This window comes from Coloeus monedula, assembly GCF_965178545.1.
Source record: "Coloeus monedula genome assembly, chromosome: 6".
NCBI classification, from domain to species: Eukaryota; Metazoa; Chordata; class Aves; order Passeriformes; family Corvidae; genus Coloeus; species Coloeus monedula.
The window spans coordinates 62633731-62656218 of NC_138786.1; the positions used below are offsets into that span (position 1 = coordinate 62633731).

The window sequence follows — 22488 nt, forward strand, 5'->3', positions numbered from 1 at the left end:
CTAAAAAAACCCCAACTAATTACAAATAAAAACTAAAAAACCCCTAAATAACTACAAATAAAAACTAAAAAAAAAATCTAACTACAAATAAAAAATAAAAAACCCCTAACTACAAATAAAAACTAAAAAAACAACCCTAACTACAAATAAAAACTAAAAAAAACCCTAAATAACTACAAATAAAAACTAAAAAAACCCTAACTAACTACAAATAAAAAATAAAAAAAAACCCTAAATAACTACAAATAAAAACTAAAAAACCCCTAAATAACTACAAATAAAAACTAAAAAAACCCCTAACTAACTACAAATAAAAAATAAAAAAAACCCTAACTAACTACGAATAAAAACTAAAAAAAAACCTAAATAACTACAAATAAAAACTAAAAAAACCCCACCTAAATAACTACAAATAAAAACTAAAACCCCAAAGCTAAACAAACAAACAAAACAAAAATACCAGACACAGGTTTGTCAAAAAAAATATCTAAATGTGCTCAGTCTTAGGCTCATCTTTCCCTTAAAAAACTTCAGAATTTAGTTTAAAAATATGGAAAACTCTTTACAACACTGGTCCAATGGGCATGTGCATTCTTTTTATTTCTATACAGAATGAAAACAAACACCATACAGACAAGAGTAAACTACACCTCATTTTTTTTTTAAAAGAAAAAAATTCAGGTTTAATGTTCCAAAGTGGTTTTGTGAAAATGTGGCAGGGAGGGAAAAAAAAAAGCTTCTGTAAAAGAAATAGGAAGGAGTTATTTCAACTTCAGGCCAGGTACAGCCTGCATGGATTTGCAGCAAGATTTGACTAAGAAATGATGGATTAAAAACAAGCAGAGTGCTGCTGGCACTCAGGAGGAGGAATGGAGAGGATTTGCACAGAGAACCCTGCGTGTAAACTATTCCCACGTGGAGTCACAGAGACAGACAAGACTTCGAGGTGCTACTTGTCATTTGTTCCTAGAGAAAATCTACTTTGCCAAGCAGCTCACAGAGTTTTCTACAGCCTTTTCTGGAAGAAATTGATGCAAGCAGCAGGTTTCTGGTCAGCCAGAGAATCCCACTACGGAGTGCTTGTGCTAAGTTCCATCAGCTCTTTGTAAGAAAAAAGGTTGGGGGGGTTTGTAGCACTCATTGTCATAGCAAAAAGCAGTTTTTGTCATGATAAAAGCCTAAACCAAAGGAATTTTAGTTCCATAACTAAAGGAACTCTTCCCCTCAGCATTTCTTCAGGGCACAACTAGAGATTCATACTGAGAAAACAGCATAAAAACAGGGAACACTTTTGGAATGCTGCACCAACAACCCGGTCAGTGCATTTTCCTTGTTAATGCTCCCTTAATGCAACGAGTACTCTGGGTTACATTCTCTTCAAAATAATCCCTAGGGAACAAGTCATTCCAGAAGCCACAGCAATCATTCCTTGGCACTTCCCTGCACACAGACAGGAGAAGTTCCAGCCATTTGCAACAGCAAGTTTTCCTTTGGAATACCTGATGCCTTTTTTTTATTATTATTTCCTCCCAATTCATGAAATGCAGCAACGTTACCGAGCCAGGAGTCATTTTTCTCTTCAAGCTGAAGGATTTGACTTTGATCTCCCTTTGAGTGGATGACTCAAACACTAATCCTGATGCAAGTGCAGCTAAGATGTCTCCAGGGGAGCAGCAGTGGGCACTGGGCGCTGCCGGACACCACCTGGTGACCAGTCTCTCTTGCTCCCCTCCTTACCCTCTGTTTCATCATCTGAGATGTCTCCCTCATCTGCTTCTTGCTCTTCATACCTATTTTTCAGCAGCTGAGCTGACTCTGGACCTTGTTTTCCTCAAGGAGAAAGGAAAAATACACAAATAAATACCACTCCCAAGTAAAATCCACTTTTTAAACATCACAGGCAAGCATGGCAACACTGAGAGCTCCACTCAGTTCTCTCTCCCTGCCCATGTGGAATTTCGTGTCTGGCAGGTATGAAAATGCTCTCAAAACACTTTTTCTCTCCCTATAACCAGTTAATTAAAAATACCCCAGCTTTACTAAACAGAAAATCCCAACCCACTATAAAGCCTAAGGGTGAAGCATCAATCCCAAATGCCAAGTTCTACACTCGGCATCACATCCTACAGACACCAGTATTTCCTTAATAAGAATCTTTTCTACAAATGACATTTACCAACCAGTTTCACTGAATGAAGTTTGCTGTGGGCTTACTTGTCTGAGGGTGGAGCTGTGGTGGTCTGTGTCTTTTGGAGGGACACATGCAGTCTGCCAGGAACACCATCATCTGAAAGCAAAGCAATCCAAGCTGAAACTCCCAAACATTCTGCACGTTGGCATCATTTAGGCTGGAAAAGACTTTTAACATCGAGTTCAGCTGTTTATCCAGGGGGTGGATCCCATCCAGCCTCACACTTGGCGTGACCATTTCCCTTGGGATTATGGGGGTTTCATCCTGCTCCCCATCCCTGTGTCCCAGCTCAGGGTACCCCAAAACCCCAGCCCAAAACTGAGGTGGAGGCAGCATGAGTGTAACACAGTCACAGTTACTCCCAAAGGCTGCACTTACAAGTCCCAGGACCATTCCTAAGAACAGAGTTGCCAAACCAAAAACAGCATAGGAGCCCCAGACTGGTATTCCAAGATTTTCTGTTAAATAGCCATGGCCGTGCTGGAATTAAAGACAAGAAAAGCATTTCAGGAAGAGCTCAGCATCATACTGGGGGGATAAAATGAAGAAGAGATGTAAGCAAATACCCTGATCCACATGGACAACTTGAACAATGCTGACATGCTGCTCATCCTGAAACAAAGCAGAGAAGAGTAACTGAGAACTCCTTTAAATCAGCCTCAAACCTGTGTGAAACAACCTCAGCTTGTACATGGACAGCCATAAATTCCCAAATTCCTTTAATTTGGTTCTGCTGACACATGAATTTCAAGAGTTTTATGTTCTAAGTTCCATCTGGACCAATGGTCAATGAGAAGCCAGCTGGAACTCTAGTGAAGATATTAAGGATGAAGCATCAGGAGGTTTTATTAAAACAAAAAATTAATCTATTAGAAGAAAATCAGGTTGTAAGAGCTGAGAGATCTTCAGACACTTAAGTTTAGTGTCTGAATATAGAAAATAACAGAGACCTTGTTAATACTAATTTAATACCCAGTTTCACACATTTCTTGGTGTGGGATAATACTTTGTAAGAGAACCACCCTCACAGCCAGGAATTCCTTCCCAATATCAAACCTCAATTCCCCTCTGACAGTTTGAACCCCTTTTTCCTGTTAGTTCCTGATGGAGAATCCCTCTGTGACTTCCTTGTAGACCCCTGCAAAGAGTGGAAGAAATTTCCTAGGATTTAGCTGGGCAAACCCATCTCAGTGCCACAGAAACCACACAACTTCAAGGGTCAGCAGGTTACCTACAAGAGTTTAGGAAACAATGCAGTCACCAGCAATCACTTCAAACCTTAAGGTAAACCTTGCTGAGGACATCTCTGCTATGGTGACAATGTTCAGGTCACCTGTGCTATGGTGACAGCCCTCCCACAGCTGAGGAAGAATTAGGACACCCACCCACCCACCACATTCACACAGCTCCTGTCCCCACAGAGCTGGGAACAGGGAGCAGGACACACCTCAGGACACCTGGCAATAAATTATTGCAAAAACCAACCCAAAACTTACAGGAAAGAGGAAGGACCAAGCCAGGAGGACACTGGTTCAATGGATTTCCATTCCTCGTCACTGATGAAATTAATGAAGGCAGCTTTAGTCCTTGCTCCCTGGTATCTCCTGAACTCTCCATCTTTGCAGCTGTAAAACACCACCACCACCAAAAAATCCTTTATTTTATATGGTCCAATATATGCACCAAGTGCAGCATTTGTTTCCACCCAAAAAATTCCCTCCCATCACCTTGCCTATTTTTACATCTTCACTTTTTCAGTGTCAATTCTTTTAGCTGATATTGCCTCTGAAATATTTTCCAAACACCTTGACTAACTCCAAGTTATTTCCAGAACACTGACTCCATGAATACCTTGGCTAGCTTTAGGCTGTGATTCCATAAAAAAAAAAAAAAAGAAGATAATGATCTTCCTTAAGCCCTTGCCACACACCTGCACTGAAGATCAACCTACAGAGAAACAATTGCAAAACAGAAACACCCATGAAAAGGCAGAATAAATAAGGCCTGAAGGGAAAGGAAAAGAAATCATCTGGCAGCACAAGGTCACAACAGGTGAGACAGTGGCTGTGTCAGTGAAAAGTAGCTCCCATTCTTAAAGAACATAATAAATCTCATTTATTTGCCCCCCAGAAAAAGGAAAAAATGCCCATTCTCACCTCAAAAAATCTCTGCTGTGTTGAATACTTACTGATAGATGGTAGGGAGAGCTGTGATGATAAATCGTCCACTTAACCCTATAAGAAAAGTTATTTTGAGACTATTTTGAGTATGTTTATGGAAAAAAAAAAAAAAAGAGGAAGGAAATGTTGTAACACCCCAAAATACAATGGCATCCCTAGGTATCAATCTTTCAGTGAAATCCAACACAACCTTGTGCATGTCAAAGCAGCACACATAGTCTAAAAAACGTCCCTGGATGAAGAACAAGGAAGTTTATCCATGGGGAAAAAGAGATATCCAGGGATAATTGCTCTATTGGACTGTTTTGGCTGTAGCTCTTCAGAGAGAGACGCTCTCCTTTGCACACATGATCTGCAGCCTCCAGCAACCTTGAGGAAAATAATCCAAGTGAGGAAAGTTTCAAAAGTGATTCTGTAGAAAGAGATCAGCATGGGGAAAGCCACATTTACAAATCCCACACAGACAGGAGAGTTTCAGCAGGGGGAGAGCAGATTGTCTGCACTCCCTTCTACCAACCAAGGGAGGGACTGGAATGGCAAGGCTAAAACCTTGGTTTTTGCTTAAAAAGTACGGCCAAAATTCTTCTTGATATCTTCCAAATCGTGCTCTGGAGAAAACCTCTAATTCCTTTTATCTATTATAGTCTATCCATTTAATTTATGCTATTTATTCAATTATATCTATTTCATCTATTATCTGACAGTCTCCTCCCTGTGAGGGGAGCTGGAGGTTCCTGTGTGAAACCTGGCACAGGGTGCCCAGAGCAGCTGTGGCTGCCCCTGGATCCCTGGAATTGTCCAAGGGCAGGTTGGACAGGGCTTGGAGCACCCTGGGATAGTAGAAGGTGTGGTAGAGGATGGAATGGGATGATCTTTAAGGTCCCTCCCAACCAAACCATTCTGAGATCCTATTAAGCAAGATTAGGCTGTTTAGTCACACAGCAATGTGCCTTTGGTAGAGATGAGTAAAAGACTTTTAGTATCCCTATTAATTCTGTTTGCTTCCCAAAAGCACACACTGGAGATGAGCACCCCCAAAATCCCTCAGCACCCCGAATCCCTGAGGGGGGTCAGGAGCCCCCTCCAGCCCCTCTCACCCGGCTGCTCCGTGACATCCACTTTGGCCACGTTCACCCCCAAGTCCTCTCCCCACTCGGCGAACTTCTCCCACTCGGGCTGCAGGTTCTCGCAGGCGGGACACCAGGGCGCGTAGCTGTGGGAGCAGCACAGCCCCGTCACCACACACCCCACACACATCCCCACAGCTCTCCCCGGCAGCGCCGCTCCCCACTCACAACTCCACCATCCACTCGTCCTGCAGCAGCTCCCTCCACATCCCGTCCGACAGCACCTTCACGGGGCTCGGTCTGCCCCGGGCGGCGGCCGCCAGCGCCAGGCACAGCAGAGCGCAGAGCGGAGCCCTCAGCGCGGCCCGCCACCGCCCCAGCGCCGCCATCTTGGCCCCCCCCTTCCGCCTTCCCGCCACGTCACGGCCGGGCCCGCCCTCAGAGGAGAGCGGGGGAGGCGGGATCGGGGAATCCTGCAATGGTTGGGGTTGGAAGGGATCTTAAATGCCGGCTCGTTCCGCCCCCTGCCATGGGTAGGGATACTTTCCTGTAGTCTGGGGTGCTCCAAGCCCCGTCCAGTTTGGCCTGGCATAGTTCCAAGGATCCAGGGCTGCTTGGGCAACCTGTGCCAGGGGCTCACCACCCTCACACAGGGAAGGATTTCTTCCCGTATGTCGTAAATTTCCCTTCTTTCAATTTGTACCCATTTGTCCTTATCACAGAATCATTAAGATTGGAGAAGATCTCCGTGCTCGGTGAGTCCAAGCTGTGCCCGATGCCCCCCTCGTTACCCAGCCCAGAGCACTGAGTGCCACGTCCAGTCGTTCACGGGACACCTCCAGGGATGGGGACACACAACACCTCCCTGAGCAGCCCCTTCCAATGTCTCATCACCCTTTCTGTGAGGAAACTCTTCCTGAAGTTCAACCTGAGCCTCCCCTGGCCCAGCCTGAGGCCGTTCCCTCTCCTCCTGTCCCTGTTCCCTGCCAGCAGAGCCCGACCCCCCCGGCTGCCCCCTCCTGTCAGGGACTTGTGCAGAGCCACAAGGTCCCCCCTGAGCCTCCTTTGCTCCAGCCTGAGCCCCTTCCCAGCTCCCTCAGCTGCTCCTGGGGCTTCAGATTCTTCCCCAGCTCCATCCTCTGGACACTCTTCAGTCCCTCAGTGTCCTACCTGAACTGAGGGGCTCAGAACTGGACACAACACTCGAGGTGTGGCCTCTCCAGTGCCCAACACAAGAGAAGAATCACTTTCTTAGTCCTACTGGCCACACTGTTGCTGATATAAAACCACAATCCCTACAGTTCCTGGTGAACAGTCCCTCTCTGGCTTCCCTGTTGGCTCTGGCTCCTTCAGATAAGGAGGTCTCCACACGACCTTCTCCAGGCTGAACACCCCCAGTTCTCCCAGCTTGTCTCCATAGCCGAGGTACTCCAGTCCTCTTTCAACTTGGTGGCCTCCTCTGGACTTGCTCCAACAACTTAGGTGAAGAAATTCCTGGATGTGAGGGAGCTGAGGCCCTGGCACAGGGTGCCCAGAGAAGCTGGGGCTGCCCCTGGATCCCTGGAAGTGCCCAAGGCCAGGTTGGACGGGGCTTGGAGCAGCCTGGGATAGTGGAAGGTGTCCCTGCCCATGGCAGAGGTGGAATGGGATGGACTTTAAGGTCCTTTCCAACCCAAACCATTTCATGATTAATAATCTTTAGTTACTTATGGCAGAAAGTAACAGCACCTGAGTGCTTAATTCTCAAGCAGAAGTCAGGGAGAAGATCAATGTTAACAAGCAGACAAATCCCACATCATCTCACTCCTGTCTCTCCAAACCTGAAGCATTTCCAGGGAAGGAACCTCTTTTTTCATATGCACATACTTTCTTTACCACAAATTTTTCCCCAGCTCCTGCTCGGGAGCAGCTGTGATAATGTCACCTTTCCTTTCCTGCCTGGATAATTTCTTTCCCTCCCCCCTTTGCCATAATTTCCTATCCCACAGTTCAGATCCTTGGCAGCCATTGGGCGGTGCAGGAAAAAAAGAATAAATCAGCATTTGGGGTTTTTAAAAATTTTATCTTATTTTGGCAACTTTTCTCTGGTACAACGTGTATGTTCCTTTCTCTAGGAGAACAGGCATTATTAAGGACTTGTTATTCATTGATTCAGCACTCAGGAATAAATCACTGCTTGCAGCACTCTGCTGACTGCTGTTTTAGGCATAATTGAATTTTTGAAATGTGTTATTGATAATCCATGAATATTCCATTCTGCATCAGCAAATGCAAAGAGCTGTCTCTGGGTAACGACTGGACTCAATGATCCTAAAGGTCTTTCCCAACCTAAACAGTTCTGTGAATTCTGTGATTATCCCTGATAATTTGAGATGTGTTGAGGAATAAGTGCATTAAAGTGTGCTGGGTAACCATGTGTAAATAAATTTACCACTGTGAATAGAAAGATTTCTTCAAAGGCACACCGAGCTCCCTGTGGGAACAGCTTGAAAGACCCTGAAAATTATGACTTCATACCTCCCCTGCTTGGTTCCAGGAATTATTTTAAATGTAATGACTGCTCTGAATTACTTTTATCTCCGTTATTAATATTACATTGACATTGCCTTGTTTCTTTGTAAAGTTTTGAGAACAAGAAAGCCTTGACCTTATCTTTGAGGCATCTTCCTCCAGCCTGTTCCCCTCAGCCCTCCCAAGCTGACAGGAGAAATATCTGCCTCATCTGTCAAGGCTCACAGCAGAATAAAGAGAGTTAATAACCAAGTGCCCTCAAGAAAGAACCACATCTTTCATTCTTTTCTTCCATGTTCTTTTTCAGCGCTGCCACACAGAGGCAGAGTTGAGGCTGCTTCTAAAGGGAAAGAGTGAAGGAAGAAAATCCTTTTTGGTTAGAGATTACCTGGATTTCCTGCTGGGGACACCCTGTCACTTTTCAAGGTGTTAACATGGAAGGCTTTTTCCTTGTCCAAGAACTCGTGGTTTAGGTTGCTTTCCTAAGGTAAAGGGGATTTTCTGGTCAGTTTAAACCTTGTCACCAACACACAACCACAAATGGATCAAGGTTGGGGTTACAAAAACACCACCACCAAAGAGTCTTTAAATTTCATGAAAAGAATTGTCCATTTCAAGTGAGCACTAGTGATGCACAGCAAGAAGCACAAGCCCAGATAATTGTTTGACAGAGGGGAAATTATGAATATCTTAACCTGGTCAGTGGAAGGTATCCCTGCCCATGGCAGGGGGTTGGAACAAGGTGGATTTTGAGGTACCTTCCAACCCAAACCATTCTAAGATATATTCTCCTGACCACAGAGCAGTTGGGTTTTGATAGAGGATGAAGGATGATGAAATAAGAGAGGCCTGTGTCATCAAGAAATCATCTTGATGATGTCTGTGGCTCATAAAATCAGATCCCACAGGTAGGAGTGGAAATGGAAAGCTTCCTTTGGGCTTTGCTTTCTTTTGAGCTGAAAATAAAAATAAAAATACTCGAACACTTGAATGCCTCGATGTTGTCCCCAAAGCTAAAGCCACAGAGATTAACAAATTCTCCAAACTCAATCCATTCTGTAAGTGCTCAAAACCACTTCAAAAAATTGCACACCAATTGACTCACTGGGTTTCTTTTTTGCAGAATGTTGATTCATTTATATTTAAAATGTGAACAAATGGAAGCAGTTCTATTCTTCCTTATTTTATCTTTCTTTTTTTCTCCATTTTTTAAGCACCTTTACGTGTCCTGAGGATGAGCTGAACACGAGACCAGATGAATGAGCTGCAGGAGCCCAGCACTTGCCCACCTGGGGCTGACCTTTTGAAGGACCCCTTGAAGAGAGCAGAGGGTTGGCCAGGTAATGGTTCCAAGCTCTGCAGTCCCTGGATCAGGTACAGCATCAGAGCCCTGACCTCATTCACAGCTCCTGCATTTATGAAATGCCAAGAGATTATGCAGAGAGCTTTCCTGAGTGTGATCATGTGAGGCAGGAGACATGAAGTCATTGTCCTAAAGCCCAAGGTGAAACCAGGCTGTCCCAAAATGTCCCAGCCAGGCCTGGAGCTGCATTTTGTAGTGCTGCAGGAAGAAAAAATGATCCTGGGTAATTTTTTTAGGTGGTTTTGCTAAGGTAAAGGGGATTTTGTGGTGGGTTTAGTCCTTCCCACCAACACAGAAGCACAATTTGATCAAGGTTGGGATTACAAAAATACCAAATGTCTGTGAATTTCATGAGTTGTCCAGTTAGAGTGAGCTGTTTCCTGGCTTCAGTCTTTTGGGAAAGTTGGCATCTAGAATTCCACTCAGAGCAGTTTTCTGGGCATCAGTATTAAAAAAATCAAAGTCAAGATGTAATTATTTCTCTGCAGCTCAGGATTTCATTCCAGGAACTCGATCCATACACCAGTGCTTTTTTCCTACAGAAAAATCCTGTATGTCACAGGAAATAATTCACCCTGGCCTGCCTGGACTGAAGCCCCCCAGAGGTGCCAGTGACTTCTCAAGAGCCACACTGGGCTTGGTGCATGTGAACATTCCCCACTGTCCATGGCTGGGAAGGATTAACAGAATCCCCTCCTCCTGCTTGGAAAAATCCCACTGGGAAGCACATTCCCATCCAACAGCCCCGTTCCTTCTGCTCCACAGCACCTGAGCTGCCTCAGCAAAGTTTCACTGTGTCCAAGGGTTCAGGTTTTTGGGAGCAGAGAGTTTCCCATCCTCAGCTCTGCCTTTACACAATCAGTTTGCTGCTTCCCACTTTGGAAAACCACTTGGAAGACCTTGGAATTATTCTCACAATCCTCTCTGCACTAAGAAACCCCAGCAACTGCTAATTATTCAGTAATTAAGTGTCTCTCTGGGGTCGTAATTGTGAGTGTGGCCTCTCCCTGCCTCTGTGTGCTCGTTAGGTAGCAGTTTCCTCAATGCCCAAACAAATTCTCTCTCTCCCATTTGATTGGATTACAGAATTGCTTGAAACTCTGTGGAGATGATTAGGAGAAGTGTGGTCCTGCGCAGGAGTTACCATGGGAACTCAAGTAGGGAGAGATCTTTGTAAACCAGAAGTCAAGCAGGTTGTGTTTCAGACAATTAATATTGTCTCGTTCATTTGCTTTAACTCTTCTGTGCTCTGTTCCAAAGTAGTTTTTATCTTCTTCTCTGTATTAAATTCTGTGTCACGGAGGTTCTGCTCCCTTGAGGATTCATCCCTTGTTCTCCTGCAAGGCCACCTTGCCTTCAGCTTCCCCTTTTGCTTTGCTTTTTGGGGCTGGGGACATCTCTGGGTGCATCCAGTGGGATTTGGTGTGGGATTGGGACACACGTGTGGGGAGAAGTGTCAAGGCTCCCATCCTGTCACTGCAACCAGGACTGGTGGCTGGGCTGAGCAGCTCTCATTGCTTCTCCTGCATGAACCCCTCTGCTCTCTTTTCTAACACCTTGGACTCCTCCAATCTTCTTTTCTTCTAATTCCAAGTTTGGCACTTTAGGGAGGAGCGGCTGAGAACTGTCCCAGTGCCAGTAGCTGTCCCTCTGCTCTCCTCTCTTTCCAAACCCTCTTTTTCCAGCCCCCATCCCATCTCCTGATTTCTCTCCCACCTGCCCTTTCCCAGCATCCTGCCACCCTCTGTCTCTCCCCTCACAGCACATTTCATACCTTAAAAATAATTAGCAAAGGAATGTCCTTATTTTCCTTCAGACCTCTGCCTGGCTCTGTGAGCAGGAGGAATTCCCCTACCAAGGGAATTCAATATTCATGTCTTTAAAAAGCAAGCTCCTCCTCAGCCCCCTCCCCTGTGTGCTGCTGACCTCCCTCCCCATGCTGGATATGAAATTACTCATTTTCCCAGGGGCTGATCCATCACTTTGTTGTTTCAGCTCCTCACAAACAATATTTCTGTCCAACCACAGGCAAAAGCTGAGTTCAGCGTAAAACTACTTCGTTTTCCAGCTGCTGTTCAGATCACAGGGCCTTAATCCCCCTTTTTCCACCATCCCACCTGCAGCCACACTTCATCACCTTGGAAAAAGCAAGGGCCAAACCACCAAATTTCCCATTTCTAATCAAAATCAAAGAAGAGTGAGACAACCTCAGAGGACCCCGGGGGAGAATTAGCATTGCATGAGGCAAACCTCCTCCTTTCCCCAGCTCCAGTCTCCGACTGCTGAACGGATTTTGGCAGAAACCTTCCAGAATATTTGTTCTGAGGCAGCCTGGAATACGTCAGGGGGTGAGATTTCAGCTCAGGGAGATGAGAAGAGACTGGAAGCAGGGGCTTGCAGTGGGAATTGTTGGGCAGCCAGAAATGGAGGTGTTGGCACTTCCTCTGCCGATTTTGCTGCAAAATATGAGCGTGCAGAGCAAAGAACATGGGGCCAAGGACCCTCTTGCACACCCACCTGCAGAGCCAGATTAAAAGGACCACCTCCTGCCCTCCAAGTCCTTCTTTGTCCAGATAGAAATCCCTTCTGACCTGCTGCTTTTCCATCCCTTTGCACCAGCCTGAAAGATGCTCTTGGTTCTGGGAGACAGCAAACGTTGTGCTGATTGAAACCCATTTTGCTGTGTTACAGTGACAAGAAACCTGTTGCCCTGAGGCCAGCACAGGAATCTGCCTGAGGGTGTCCAGAGACATGGAGGTGGAGATGATATTAAGACTGTTTTCTTGTAAAATGTCACTTTTGCAGGAGGAAGGTCTGGGCGGGTATTTTTGTGCTGATTTAGGAGCTCCAGCAGACAATACAAGCACGGGCCTTGTCCAGATAAGACCAAAAAGAGCCTTATTTAACTCCCCAGTTCACAAAAACATTCCAGCTAGGCCCAGTTTCTATCCCTAAAGATCCACGGGGCAGGGGAGATGTCGGCACACCTTGCATTTCCCTGTCACCGAGGAAAAGAAAGCCTGTCTAACCTGAGAAGCTGGAGAAAGAACCAGAAAGTGCTTATTGTGGCCAGTGCTCCATGTGGATGCATTCCCAGACACCTGCAGACCAGTCCCAGCCTTGTGCAGGCACAAAAGATCAATCCTGGGTGTTCACTGCAGTCCCTGAGGCTGGAGGGATTTTTCTGGGAAGCTGGTGAGGACGTGATGTTGCTTTTGAAGCCAAAAATAATTCTTTCAGATGACTTAATCTGCAGCAGGCCCTTTGTTGCACTGTAACAGATAATGCTGACGAGAGGCAGGTCACGACCTTCTGGAAGATTCTGTTGGATTATTAGATCAGATTAGATTAGATTATCTCCCTGGATATTAAGGTCACAAGGGAAGAGAGGGATAGGCTGATTTTCCATACATCCCCAGGCATCCAGGTGCTTTTCACAGGGGATCACCTCACTCCTGCTTTTCTTTACATCCCTGTTTAATTTACTTCAGCCTGCTCTGTCTGGGCATTGATGCCAACCTCTTTCTAGCCATGTCCTCACTGCTGGGATCAAACCCACAGTGCTGGCTGGCTGCTGGCAGAAAGCCTGCTGCTGCCTCATTTTAAAAAGGATTTTAAATCCAATTGGTATTTTTTTCTTTAAACAAGACATCTCAAATGGAGAGCTCAGCTTCAAAGAATCAAACAGAGCAGCACAGAAACAGCTCCAGAGCATCTGAGGAGGCAGAGAATGACACTCCCGACCCTGGTGAGGCCAGCAAGGCGCACAGAGCTTCCAAAGGCTTCGGCTTTGAGCACAAGGGAACTTTTCTCCTTGTGACTCTTCTATTTTCCAGCAAAAGGAGAAGCACAGTGGTAGCATGGCAAGAGAACAATACTGTTCCTCCAGAAGGAACCGTCATGTCCAGCCAAATATCTCCTCATTGACACTGCTGGGCTCGGAGTCAGGCTCACAAGAGGATGAACAGCACATCGTGATTTTCCACTGAAAATTCTCCCCCACTTTTCTCCCTGGAAAGACCTTCTGTGAGTAGCCCCATTGCTGGCTGGTGCTGATGGATATTCGCTCTCATGGGCTGGGATTAGGATGGCAGGAACTTGCTTGGACCCCCAAAAATAACTTGCCATCCAAATTCCCTGAGACTGGAAGAATTTAGATCTCACCCTGGATTTATTATTTACATTTGTTTTTCCTGGCCACGTGATTTTGCCTTTATGCAGTGGGTGTGCATTTGCCACACTTTTTCTACCAGACAGCTTGTAAGGTTTGCTAAAAACTTCTCCTGCTATTTTTGTCACTAATATTTCCTTTGACGCCGTGGGGATTGCAGTCCCAGGCCCCGGGGAGCTGCGAGGCACAGGCTGTGATAAGGATGGACGTGCTGGCTCATTCACAGGAGGGCTTTTCTTGTCACACTGTCCCTTCCTCTGCTGCTGTCACTGAAGGCCTGAGGGGTTACACTGAGCTGCCTGCAGAGAGGAGCTGGCTGAGCTTCATGTCCTCTGTAAATTCTAATGGAAACCTATTTTCACTAACAAAATATGGATTTATTCGCTCCTTTGCAATAAAAACAGAGTCACTTTAATCTGCTTTCAGGGCATAATTGAGTCAGTGACTCTGTAATAAGAGCTCAGGCTCCTGTTCCTCGGAGGGAGTACTCTCTGGCACATTTATCCATATTCCTGCTGGGAAGAGCCCTGAACGACCTGCCCACGCTGTAACTGCTGTGTGGGCTTATGCAAAATGTTCCTTCACCCACCATCCCTGCCTGCCTCTGCCTTAAAATGTCATTGAGAAACCAGCCCAGAAACCAGAATTAATGGAGAAACTTCTCTGCCAGGAGTCTGCTCCAGCCTGGACATGCTGACCTGGAGGTAGCAATGCCAAATGTGCTGCAGTTTGAAAAGTGATGGGGATGTTGTTTTGGGATTCAGAGGAAAAGCATGGGAACATCTGGTTATATGAGTTCATAAAGTCAGTGAATGGTTTGGGGTGGAAGGGACCTTTAAAAGTCATCTTTTGTTATGACTTTCCATGGACAGGAACACCTCCCACTATCCCAGGTTGCTCCAAGCCCCTCCAACCTGGCCTGGGACACTTCCAGGGATCCAGGGGCAGCCACAGCTTCTCTGGGCACTCTGTGCCAGGGCCTCCCCACCCTCCCAGCCAGGAATTCCTTCCCAATATCCCATTTAACCTTGATCTGAGTGAAGCCATTCCCTGTGTCCTGTCCCTCCATCCCTTGTCCCCAGTCCCTCTCCAGCTCTCCTGGAGCCCCTTTAGGTCCTGGAAGGGTCTCCAATGTCTCCCTGGATCCTTCTCTTCTCCAGGTGAACACCCCCAGCTCTCTCAGCCTGTCAGAGGAGCTCCAGCCCTTGGAGCCTCTCCGTGACCTCCTCTGGACCCGCTCCAACAGGTCCATGACTTTCCTGTGCTGAGGACCCAGAGCAGGATATGATATTCCAACATGGTGAGCGTAGGACTCCTGCCCCACAGGAACAGAAGATGCAATGATGGGAGAGAGTCTGGAGGTCAAACATCAAACACAGGAAAAGTGGGACCCAGGGGTTTCTATCAAACATCTAAATCAGAGGCTGGAGCCAAGAGGAAGTTTGATAAAATGGGTCCATAAAGGAGCAGCTTTTCCTAGCACTCAGGCTTGCCTCTCATTTCCATTGATTTATGCTTTTCCTCACATCAACAACAACCCCTTGTGCTGTTGGAACCAAGCTGAACCTCCAGACAAGCAAACAAACAGGCAGTAAAACCCTCCCCAGGAGAAAGGGGTTCATTTTCTGGGTACACAACGCAAGGCAGCGATGGCAGGAAGGGGAACTGGCACTGCCATGCAGCTGAAACCTGCTCTTTAGCAAAATCCATCACTCCTCTCCCCTCTCTGTGCCTGAGCAGTCCCAGGAATGCAGCACCTCCTGCACAGACGTGTCTCATGCTGCCTCTTCTGCTGCAGCATCTCCTCCTCGCCTGTCTGCCGCCTGCAGTGGGATAAGTCAGGTTTAATCACTCCCAAGTCTTATTCATCCAGTGTTTGTGGGGTTGCAGCAGCAATTTGGTGCAGATGGGTAATTCCTGAACACTTTAAAGGTGTTGATTTCACCAAGTTCATAATAGAATTATAGAATTATAAAATCATGGAATGGTTTGGCTTGGAAGGGACCTTAAAAACCATCTCATTGCGCCCCCTGTCATGGGCAGGGACACCTTCCACTCGACCAGGTTGCTCCAAGCCTCATCCAGACAGCCTTAAACAGGTATGAGATGGCAGGGGGATGGTTTTAAAGCAGAAAAGGGTAGATTTAGGTTGGATATTGGGAAGGAATTCCTGGCTGTGAGGGAGGTGAGGTCCTGGCACAGGGTGCCCAGAGAAGCTGTGGCTGCCCCTAGATCCCTGGAAGTGTCCCAGGCCAGGCTGGACGGGGATAGTGGAAGGTGTCCCTGCCCATGGCAGAGGATTGGAACAAAATTACCTTTAAAGTCCTTTCCTAACCAAAATATTCCATGATTTTATGATTCTGTGTCCTTAGAGCCCCTTCCAGTACCTAAAGGGCAGCTGGAGAGGGACTTTGGACAAGGGCCTGGAGTGCCAGGACAAGGACAAATGGCTTGCCACTGCCAGAGTTCAGGGTTAGATGGTTTAAAGCTGGAGATTTCTGGAATGAGAAGGGGGGAGGAGACAGCTGGGACCCGGCTGTGGGAACAGCACAGGGCACAGGAGAGCTGAGAGCCCAGCCCGAGGTGTGACATCCTGCTTTGTCACCTTGTCACCCTCACGTTCCCAGGCACACGGGGCTGGTCACGATCCCCATCCCGTTGTTCCGCACGCAGCTCCCCGTGGAGAAAATCCACCCTAATGAAACGCTTCCCGCACTAATTGGATTGCCACTGCAAACAAAGTCATTATGCTGATTGTCCTTTGCTTTTGGAGATGAGACAGTGAGTGGCAGCTCTCACTCCTGGATCCCTGTGCTGCAAAGTCAAGTCAGGAGAGGAAGAGCTGGTGCGTGTGAGGTTCAGGAGGCCACCAGCTCCAAATGTTCTGCTCCTGCTCCAAAATGGGGCAGGGGAGAGGCTCTAAAGTGGACAGGGGACTTTCCAGGAACATGTCCCAGCTGTGATGGCATTCCCAGTGAAAGGAAGGAGACAGATTTGTCTTTACAAACAAACTGTGGGTCTGCTGCTAGGTAAAGATAGATACAGAGAGATGAAAGAAGCAATGGGAAGAACCATAAATTCCATAAGAAAAGAAAAAGGGGGGTATACATTAGAAGGGAGTCTGTCTTAGGTGATCTGGGGAGCCTGTACCTCTCAGCCAATGGGGAAAGAGAGGGAAATGTGGCTGGGAAGTTAGGATAAATGGGAGGCTGTGTCCTCTAACAATCTGAGAGACCCCAGGGAAATGCCCCATGGCCTCTCCCTTTATTCGAACAAAGTTACAGGACTCCTCTGTCTCCTTTTCGGACAGAAACTTCTGGTGTTTGTGGATTAATTTTCCTGACACCAGGCACAGCGTGCCCTCCCAGTCCTGGCTGAGTGACAGACACTTCCCAATCTGTGGCTGGAGAGCTGCTCAGGGAAGGGCTGGCTGTGTTCCCTGCTGGGAATGCAGAGATCTCCAGCTGACAGGAATGAATGGTGGGAGAAGGAGCAGGGGAAGGATGGGTACCAAACGTGTGTGTCAGCAGTAGAGGTGGGATCAGACCCAACCTCCTCTGAGCTTCCTGGTTCTGGAGATCTGGGCTGAACTGGTGCCAAAAATCTGCTCCTGACTGGTGGAAAAGAGGTGAAGGCAATTTTAGGACACTCTTGGAACAGCCACAATTCCAGCAGCGCTTTGTCATCATGGTTTGATCAACAGCACATCTCTGCCTGTGCCATCTCCTCCCCCTTTTGTTTTTCAGGTTCTTTAGTCACACAGGGAAATGCCAAGCTTTAAAAAAACTCACAGAACCAAATCCAAAGCCCAAGTGAAAAGGAAAATGCAGCTGCAATTCTGAGGTTGCCTTTCAGGTTCGCTGTGACTGAAATCCTCCCAGCAGTGCCAGTAGGCCACAGGAAGACAAAATGCCATTGGAAATCAAGGTGCCTGCTTGGATTTGGGACTGGTGAAATACACAACACAAGAGGAAATGACCTCAAGCAGCACCAGGGGAGGTTTAGGTTGGATATTAGGAGAAATTTCTTCATGGAAATTTCTGGAGTCCCCATCCCTGGAGGAATTTAAAAGCTGTGTGGATGTGGCACTTGGGGACACTGGGCAGTGGTGGTCTTGGCAGTGCTGGAATAACAGCTGGACTCAATGATCTTAGACCATTTTTCCAACCCAGATCTGATCCCAGTTCCCAGGGAGGCAGCAGGGAGCTCGGTGCTGGTTCCCGTCCCAGCTCTGGGATCAGTCTCCCTCTTCCCTTGTGTGCCCATGGCCAGAGGCCAGTGGGAAGAGCAGAAACCCTGGTCATGGCCAGCTGGCAGTCAGCAGGAGCTTCCCAAGCCCTGTGGCACCAGAGCACAGAGACAATTTCTTCCATGTCCAACCCAGTGCTGCAAAGGACCGTGTCCCTCTGGAGCTGGGGCAGAGCCAGGCTCGCTCCTGTGGAAGCAGCACCCGTGGGAAGCAGGGCCAGCCCTGGGAAAGTTCAGCCTGGGAGATTTTAGTGGCTTAGATGGGATGTGGCGCTGTCCAAGCCCAGTTTTGACAATGAGCAGAAGCAACCTGGATATGTTGTGTCCTTATTCCGGTGCTGCAGGAGCCTGTGGATGCCCCGACACAGCAGGTACAGCCACTGCCACTCCAGAACAGCTCTCCAGTGCTGTGACAGATCCCAGTGTCCATCTCCAGCCCCTCCACCTCTCCACAAACCAGTGCAGCCAGGATGGGCTCATCCACATTCCATCCACTCTCCCCACCAGCAGCCAGATGGGGTCGGGAAGTGGGGCTGGGTTCAAGCTGCCAAAAGACAATGCAGCAATGCCAGGAGGAGCCTTTGAGGAAATCTGGGATCCCAGCCACTGCTGGAATGCTGAGCCTGGGCTGCAGTGTGACATGTGGAGTCCTAGTGTGAGGTGAGGCCATGGCTGGGACAGCACCTCCCTGGTGCACTGTATTCCAGAGCCTCTGGGCAATGTGGAGCAAACTGGGGAAATCCTATCCAAAGACCTTTGGGAAAGCCAAAAGTTGGGAAAACAGGGCATGGAGGGGAGAATTCTGGAGACTGTCCCAACAGATAAACTCTACAGGTGAGGAAACACACAGCTGCTGAGAGAACACCCAAGGAAAAAATCAAAGATACTGTCCTGCTGTGACAGCATCATCCTGATCAGAGGGAAGGAGCACCTCTCCTGTGAGGAAAGGCTGGGAGAATTGGGATTGTTCAGCCTGGAAAAGAGATGGCTTAAGAGTCACTTAATCACAGTCTTCAGGTACCTGAAGGGAGCCTACAAGAAAGATGGGAGAGACTTTTGACAAGGGCTTGGAATGACAGGACACAGGGAATGGCTTCCCACTGCCAGAGGGCAGGGATGGATGGGAGATTGGGAAGGAATTCCTGACTGTGAGGGTGCTGAGGCCCTGGCACAGGGTGCCCAGAGAAGCTGTGGCTGCCCCTGGATCCCTGGAAGTGTCCAAGGCCAGGCTGGACATTGGGCCTTGGAGCAACCTGGGACAGTGGGAGGTGTCCCTGCCCATGGCATGGGGTGGAATGGGATGGACTTTAAGGTCCCTTCCACCCCAAACCACTCTGGAATTCTGTGATCTTAAGCCGACAGCTGGAGACACAGACCACGTGCACCACAGGATGAACAGCGTGGCCATTTCTCTGATCCTATCCAAATGTGGCTCCTAGTTGGGAACTGCCTGAAAATTGGGGGGAAAAGAGAAAGTTTAATACCCACACCATTCAACAATGCAGAGGCAATGCAACCCCACTGTGCTGTTCCCAGGGGGGAGAGGAATGTGCTGGAGACCTTTTTGATCTAATAAAAGCAGTGCATAATGATACCCAACGGCGAGGAGCTCGAGCCAGAGAAAAATTCTGGCTGGAAATGAGATGCACATTTTTAGGGGAAGGCGATGAATCACTGGAGCAGCCTGCCCTAGAATGGGATAAATGCTCCAGCACACGGAGCCTCGCAGCCCCAGCTGGATCTCAGAGGGAGATGTTTGTGAGGAGCTACTGGCCATGGTCGGAACACATCAAAACCGCTGCCCTGAAATCTGGGATGTGTGTTTCCCATTGAAAACAGTCCTACATTGGATCACAGGTTTGGGTTGGAAGGGATCTTCAAGCCCATCCCATTCCAACCTCCTGCCATGCGCAGGGACACCTTCCACTGTCCCAGGCTGCTCCAAGCCCTGTCCAAGCTGGCCTTGGACACTTCCAGGGATCCAGGGGCCGCCACAGCTTCTCTGGGCACCCTGTGCCAGGGCCTGCCCACCCTCACAGCCAGGAATTCCCAATTCCCAATCTCCCATCCAGCCCTGCCCTCTGGCACTGGGAAGCCATTCCCTGTGTCCTGTCCCTCCATCCCTTGGCCCCAGTTCTTCTCCAGCTCTCCTGGAGCCCCTTTAGGCCCTGCAAGGGGCTCGGAGCTCTCCCTGGATCCTTCTCTTCTCCAGGTGAGCACCCCCAGCTCCCCCAGCCTGGCTCCAGAGCAGAGGGGCTCCAGCCCTTGGAGCATCTGGGGGACAAATCTACACAACCCCTTCTTTTTCCATGCTCTATTCCCATACTCTGTTTCCCTAACACTTCTCCTGGCTCCCCACACCACACACCAGGATGTTACCCCACACTTTAACCCATGGATTTGAAAAGAAGGGGCTGTGTACACCCAGTTTGGGTTCAGTCGATCACCAAGCCACGCCTCTGTTTGCTCAGTGGCCCAAGATTCCAAATCATCACATCTTAATCCAGTAGAACACGGGCCCAGGGAATACATTTGTAACACTGTCACTTAATTTATTCACACAATCAGATTAGTAAACGAATGTGTGCCAAGCCCTGTCTCTGTTACAGTCCATGGATATTTCTCCCTGCATCTGGATGTCTGACAGTTTGTTTACATGATCACAGACATGAATAACTTAAATTATTTGGCTTAGCACCCTGAGCAGCCTCTATTTTAGCTGCCTGCAGTGGAAGCTCCCAGTGAATTTTAATAAGCCATTAACAATGTGTGCAGGATTTGTTGTTGTCAGCGGAAGGACAGGGGGACAGACACTTGCTGAGGGGTACAAAAGGATTCATAATTTCTTTTCCTGTATAGTTGAGCTGCCTGGCAAGGTGGGTCATCCCACAGACCCTTCCCCAGCTCCTGAGGGAACAGCTGTGCCAGGGAAGGTTTGGGTTGGATATCAGGGAAAGGTTCTTCCCCCAGAGGGTGCTGGGCCCAGGCTCCCCAGGGAATGGGCACGGCCCCAAGGCTGCCAGAGCTCCAGGAGTGCTTGGACACCACTCTCAGGCACATGATGGGATTCCTGCAGTGTCTGTGCAGGGCCTGGAGTTGGACTCCATGATCGCTGTGGGTCCCTCCAGCTCAGGATATTCTGTGGTTCTGGCAGTGGGGCAGGAGCTGTGCTGTCACCTCTCAGCTTGTTCTCTTCGAGGAGACTCATGAAAAAGGAAAAGAATCATGGTCACTGCCCAGTTCTCTTCCATCCTCCTGGCAGGTTCCTCTCCAGAGCTGGCTCATGTTGCCCACAGTCAGCGGTCTGGAGTTCCCTGGTTTGGAGCTGAAGCATCCAAGCAATCACGTGAGTGCCACTGGGCCTCTGCCAGCAACTCGGTTTCCAGCAGCTCCTCAGGGCCTTGCTGCAGCCTTGGGAAGCAGCTTTGCTCCAGACTCCTGCATGCAGGAGGGTTTGTGGCCATGGGGAGCCACATGTGGTGGTGGCTGAGTGTCCTGAGGAGTTATCTGCTCAAAAAGAGAGAAAAGCAACTCCAGATGTTCAGCCCTGGGCTGGGATCAGGTTTGTGCTGTCCCAAATGAGGGAGAGGCACCAGCAGCACATCCCTGTGCTCAGGATGGAGCAGAACTCCCCCTTCCCAGGCAGCTGCCTGTCCCCCAGTCTCATCCCGGTGCCAGTGTCTCCTCCCAAGAGCAAAGATCATGGGGAGATCCCACATCCCACAGATCCCGGGACAGCCAGCAGCCCCCAGCTCCGGGGGTGAACTGGAGCCCAGCACCAATTAAAGGGAACCCCAGCTCCCTCCTGATTCCTTCCCTGCTCCGTCCTGTGTGGAGCTGTAATTAGGAGGAACATGGGCTCGGTTCCAGTGTCCTCCCAGGGGGATGCTGCGTTCATGTGGTCCTGGCAGCTGGCAGGGAGTGCTGGCAAAGCAGGTTAATGAGGAGTGACAGAGCACGGGTGGGTGTGGGAAGGGCTGCACTGGGAGTTTGGGTTCTTCATCCCATCTGATGGGCTCCAGGAGAGGCTACAAAAATCATCACTCTATGCTGGAGCCAGGCTGGGAGAGCTCGGGGTGTTCACCTGGAGAAGAGAAGGCTCCAGGGAGAGCTCAGAGCCTCTTCCAGGGCCTGAAGGGGCTCCAGGAGAGCTGGAGAGGGACTGGGGACAAGGGATGGAGGGACAGGACACAGGGAATGGCTTCCCAGTGCCAGAGGGCAGGGATGGATGGGAGACTGGGAAGGAATTCCTGGCTGTGAGGGTGGGGAGGCCCTGGCACAGGGCGCTCAGAGAAGCTGTGGCTGCCCCTGGATCCCTGGAATGTCCAAGGCCAGGTTGGACAGGGCTTGGAGCAGCCTGGGACAGTGGAAGATGTCCCTGCCCATGGCACGGGGTGGGACTGGATGAGCTTTAAGGTCCCTTCCAACCCAAACCATTCCATGATTCTACGTGCAGGGATGGCAGAATTTGTCTAATGGCCAGATCAGACAGCAGCAGACCTGGAGGACGGGATTTCAGACAGAAAGGCATCATAAAAAAAAGGGATTCGATTAGAACATCTCACCAGGGAAGTTTTTACCAGAGCCAGGGGACTGTGACCAGCATGTGGGGAAATGACCCACACAGTTTTCCCCAAGCCCAGGAGCTCCTAAAAAACCTTTTACAATCAAATCCTGACCTTGAGCAAAGCCACATCTTAACCTCACTCCTTCCTCCACCCCAGTGAGTGCAAAGCAATATCCCAGCGGGAAAAGCA

At 48.6% G+C, this 22488-nt stretch overlaps 1 protein-coding gene across 1 annotated transcript; it reads right to left on the minus strand.

Annotated features, from left to right (window-relative positions):
- Positions 1-401: 401 nt before the first annotated feature.
- Positions 402-5827, minus strand: TMX1 (thioredoxin related transmembrane protein 1; the record flags this gene model as incomplete). The annotated part of the gene is made up of 8 exons (XM_082284332.1): positions 402-1830; positions 2215-2287; positions 2570-2671; positions 2758-2803; positions 3688-3816; positions 4380-4425; positions 5469-5584; positions 5667-5827. The coding sequence occupies 8 exons, from the start codon at positions 5825-5827 to the stop codon at positions 1652-1654; spliced, it is 852 nt and encodes a 283-aa protein (XP_082140458.1). The 3' UTR covers positions 402-1651.
- Positions 5828-22488: the final 16661 nt, after the last annotated feature.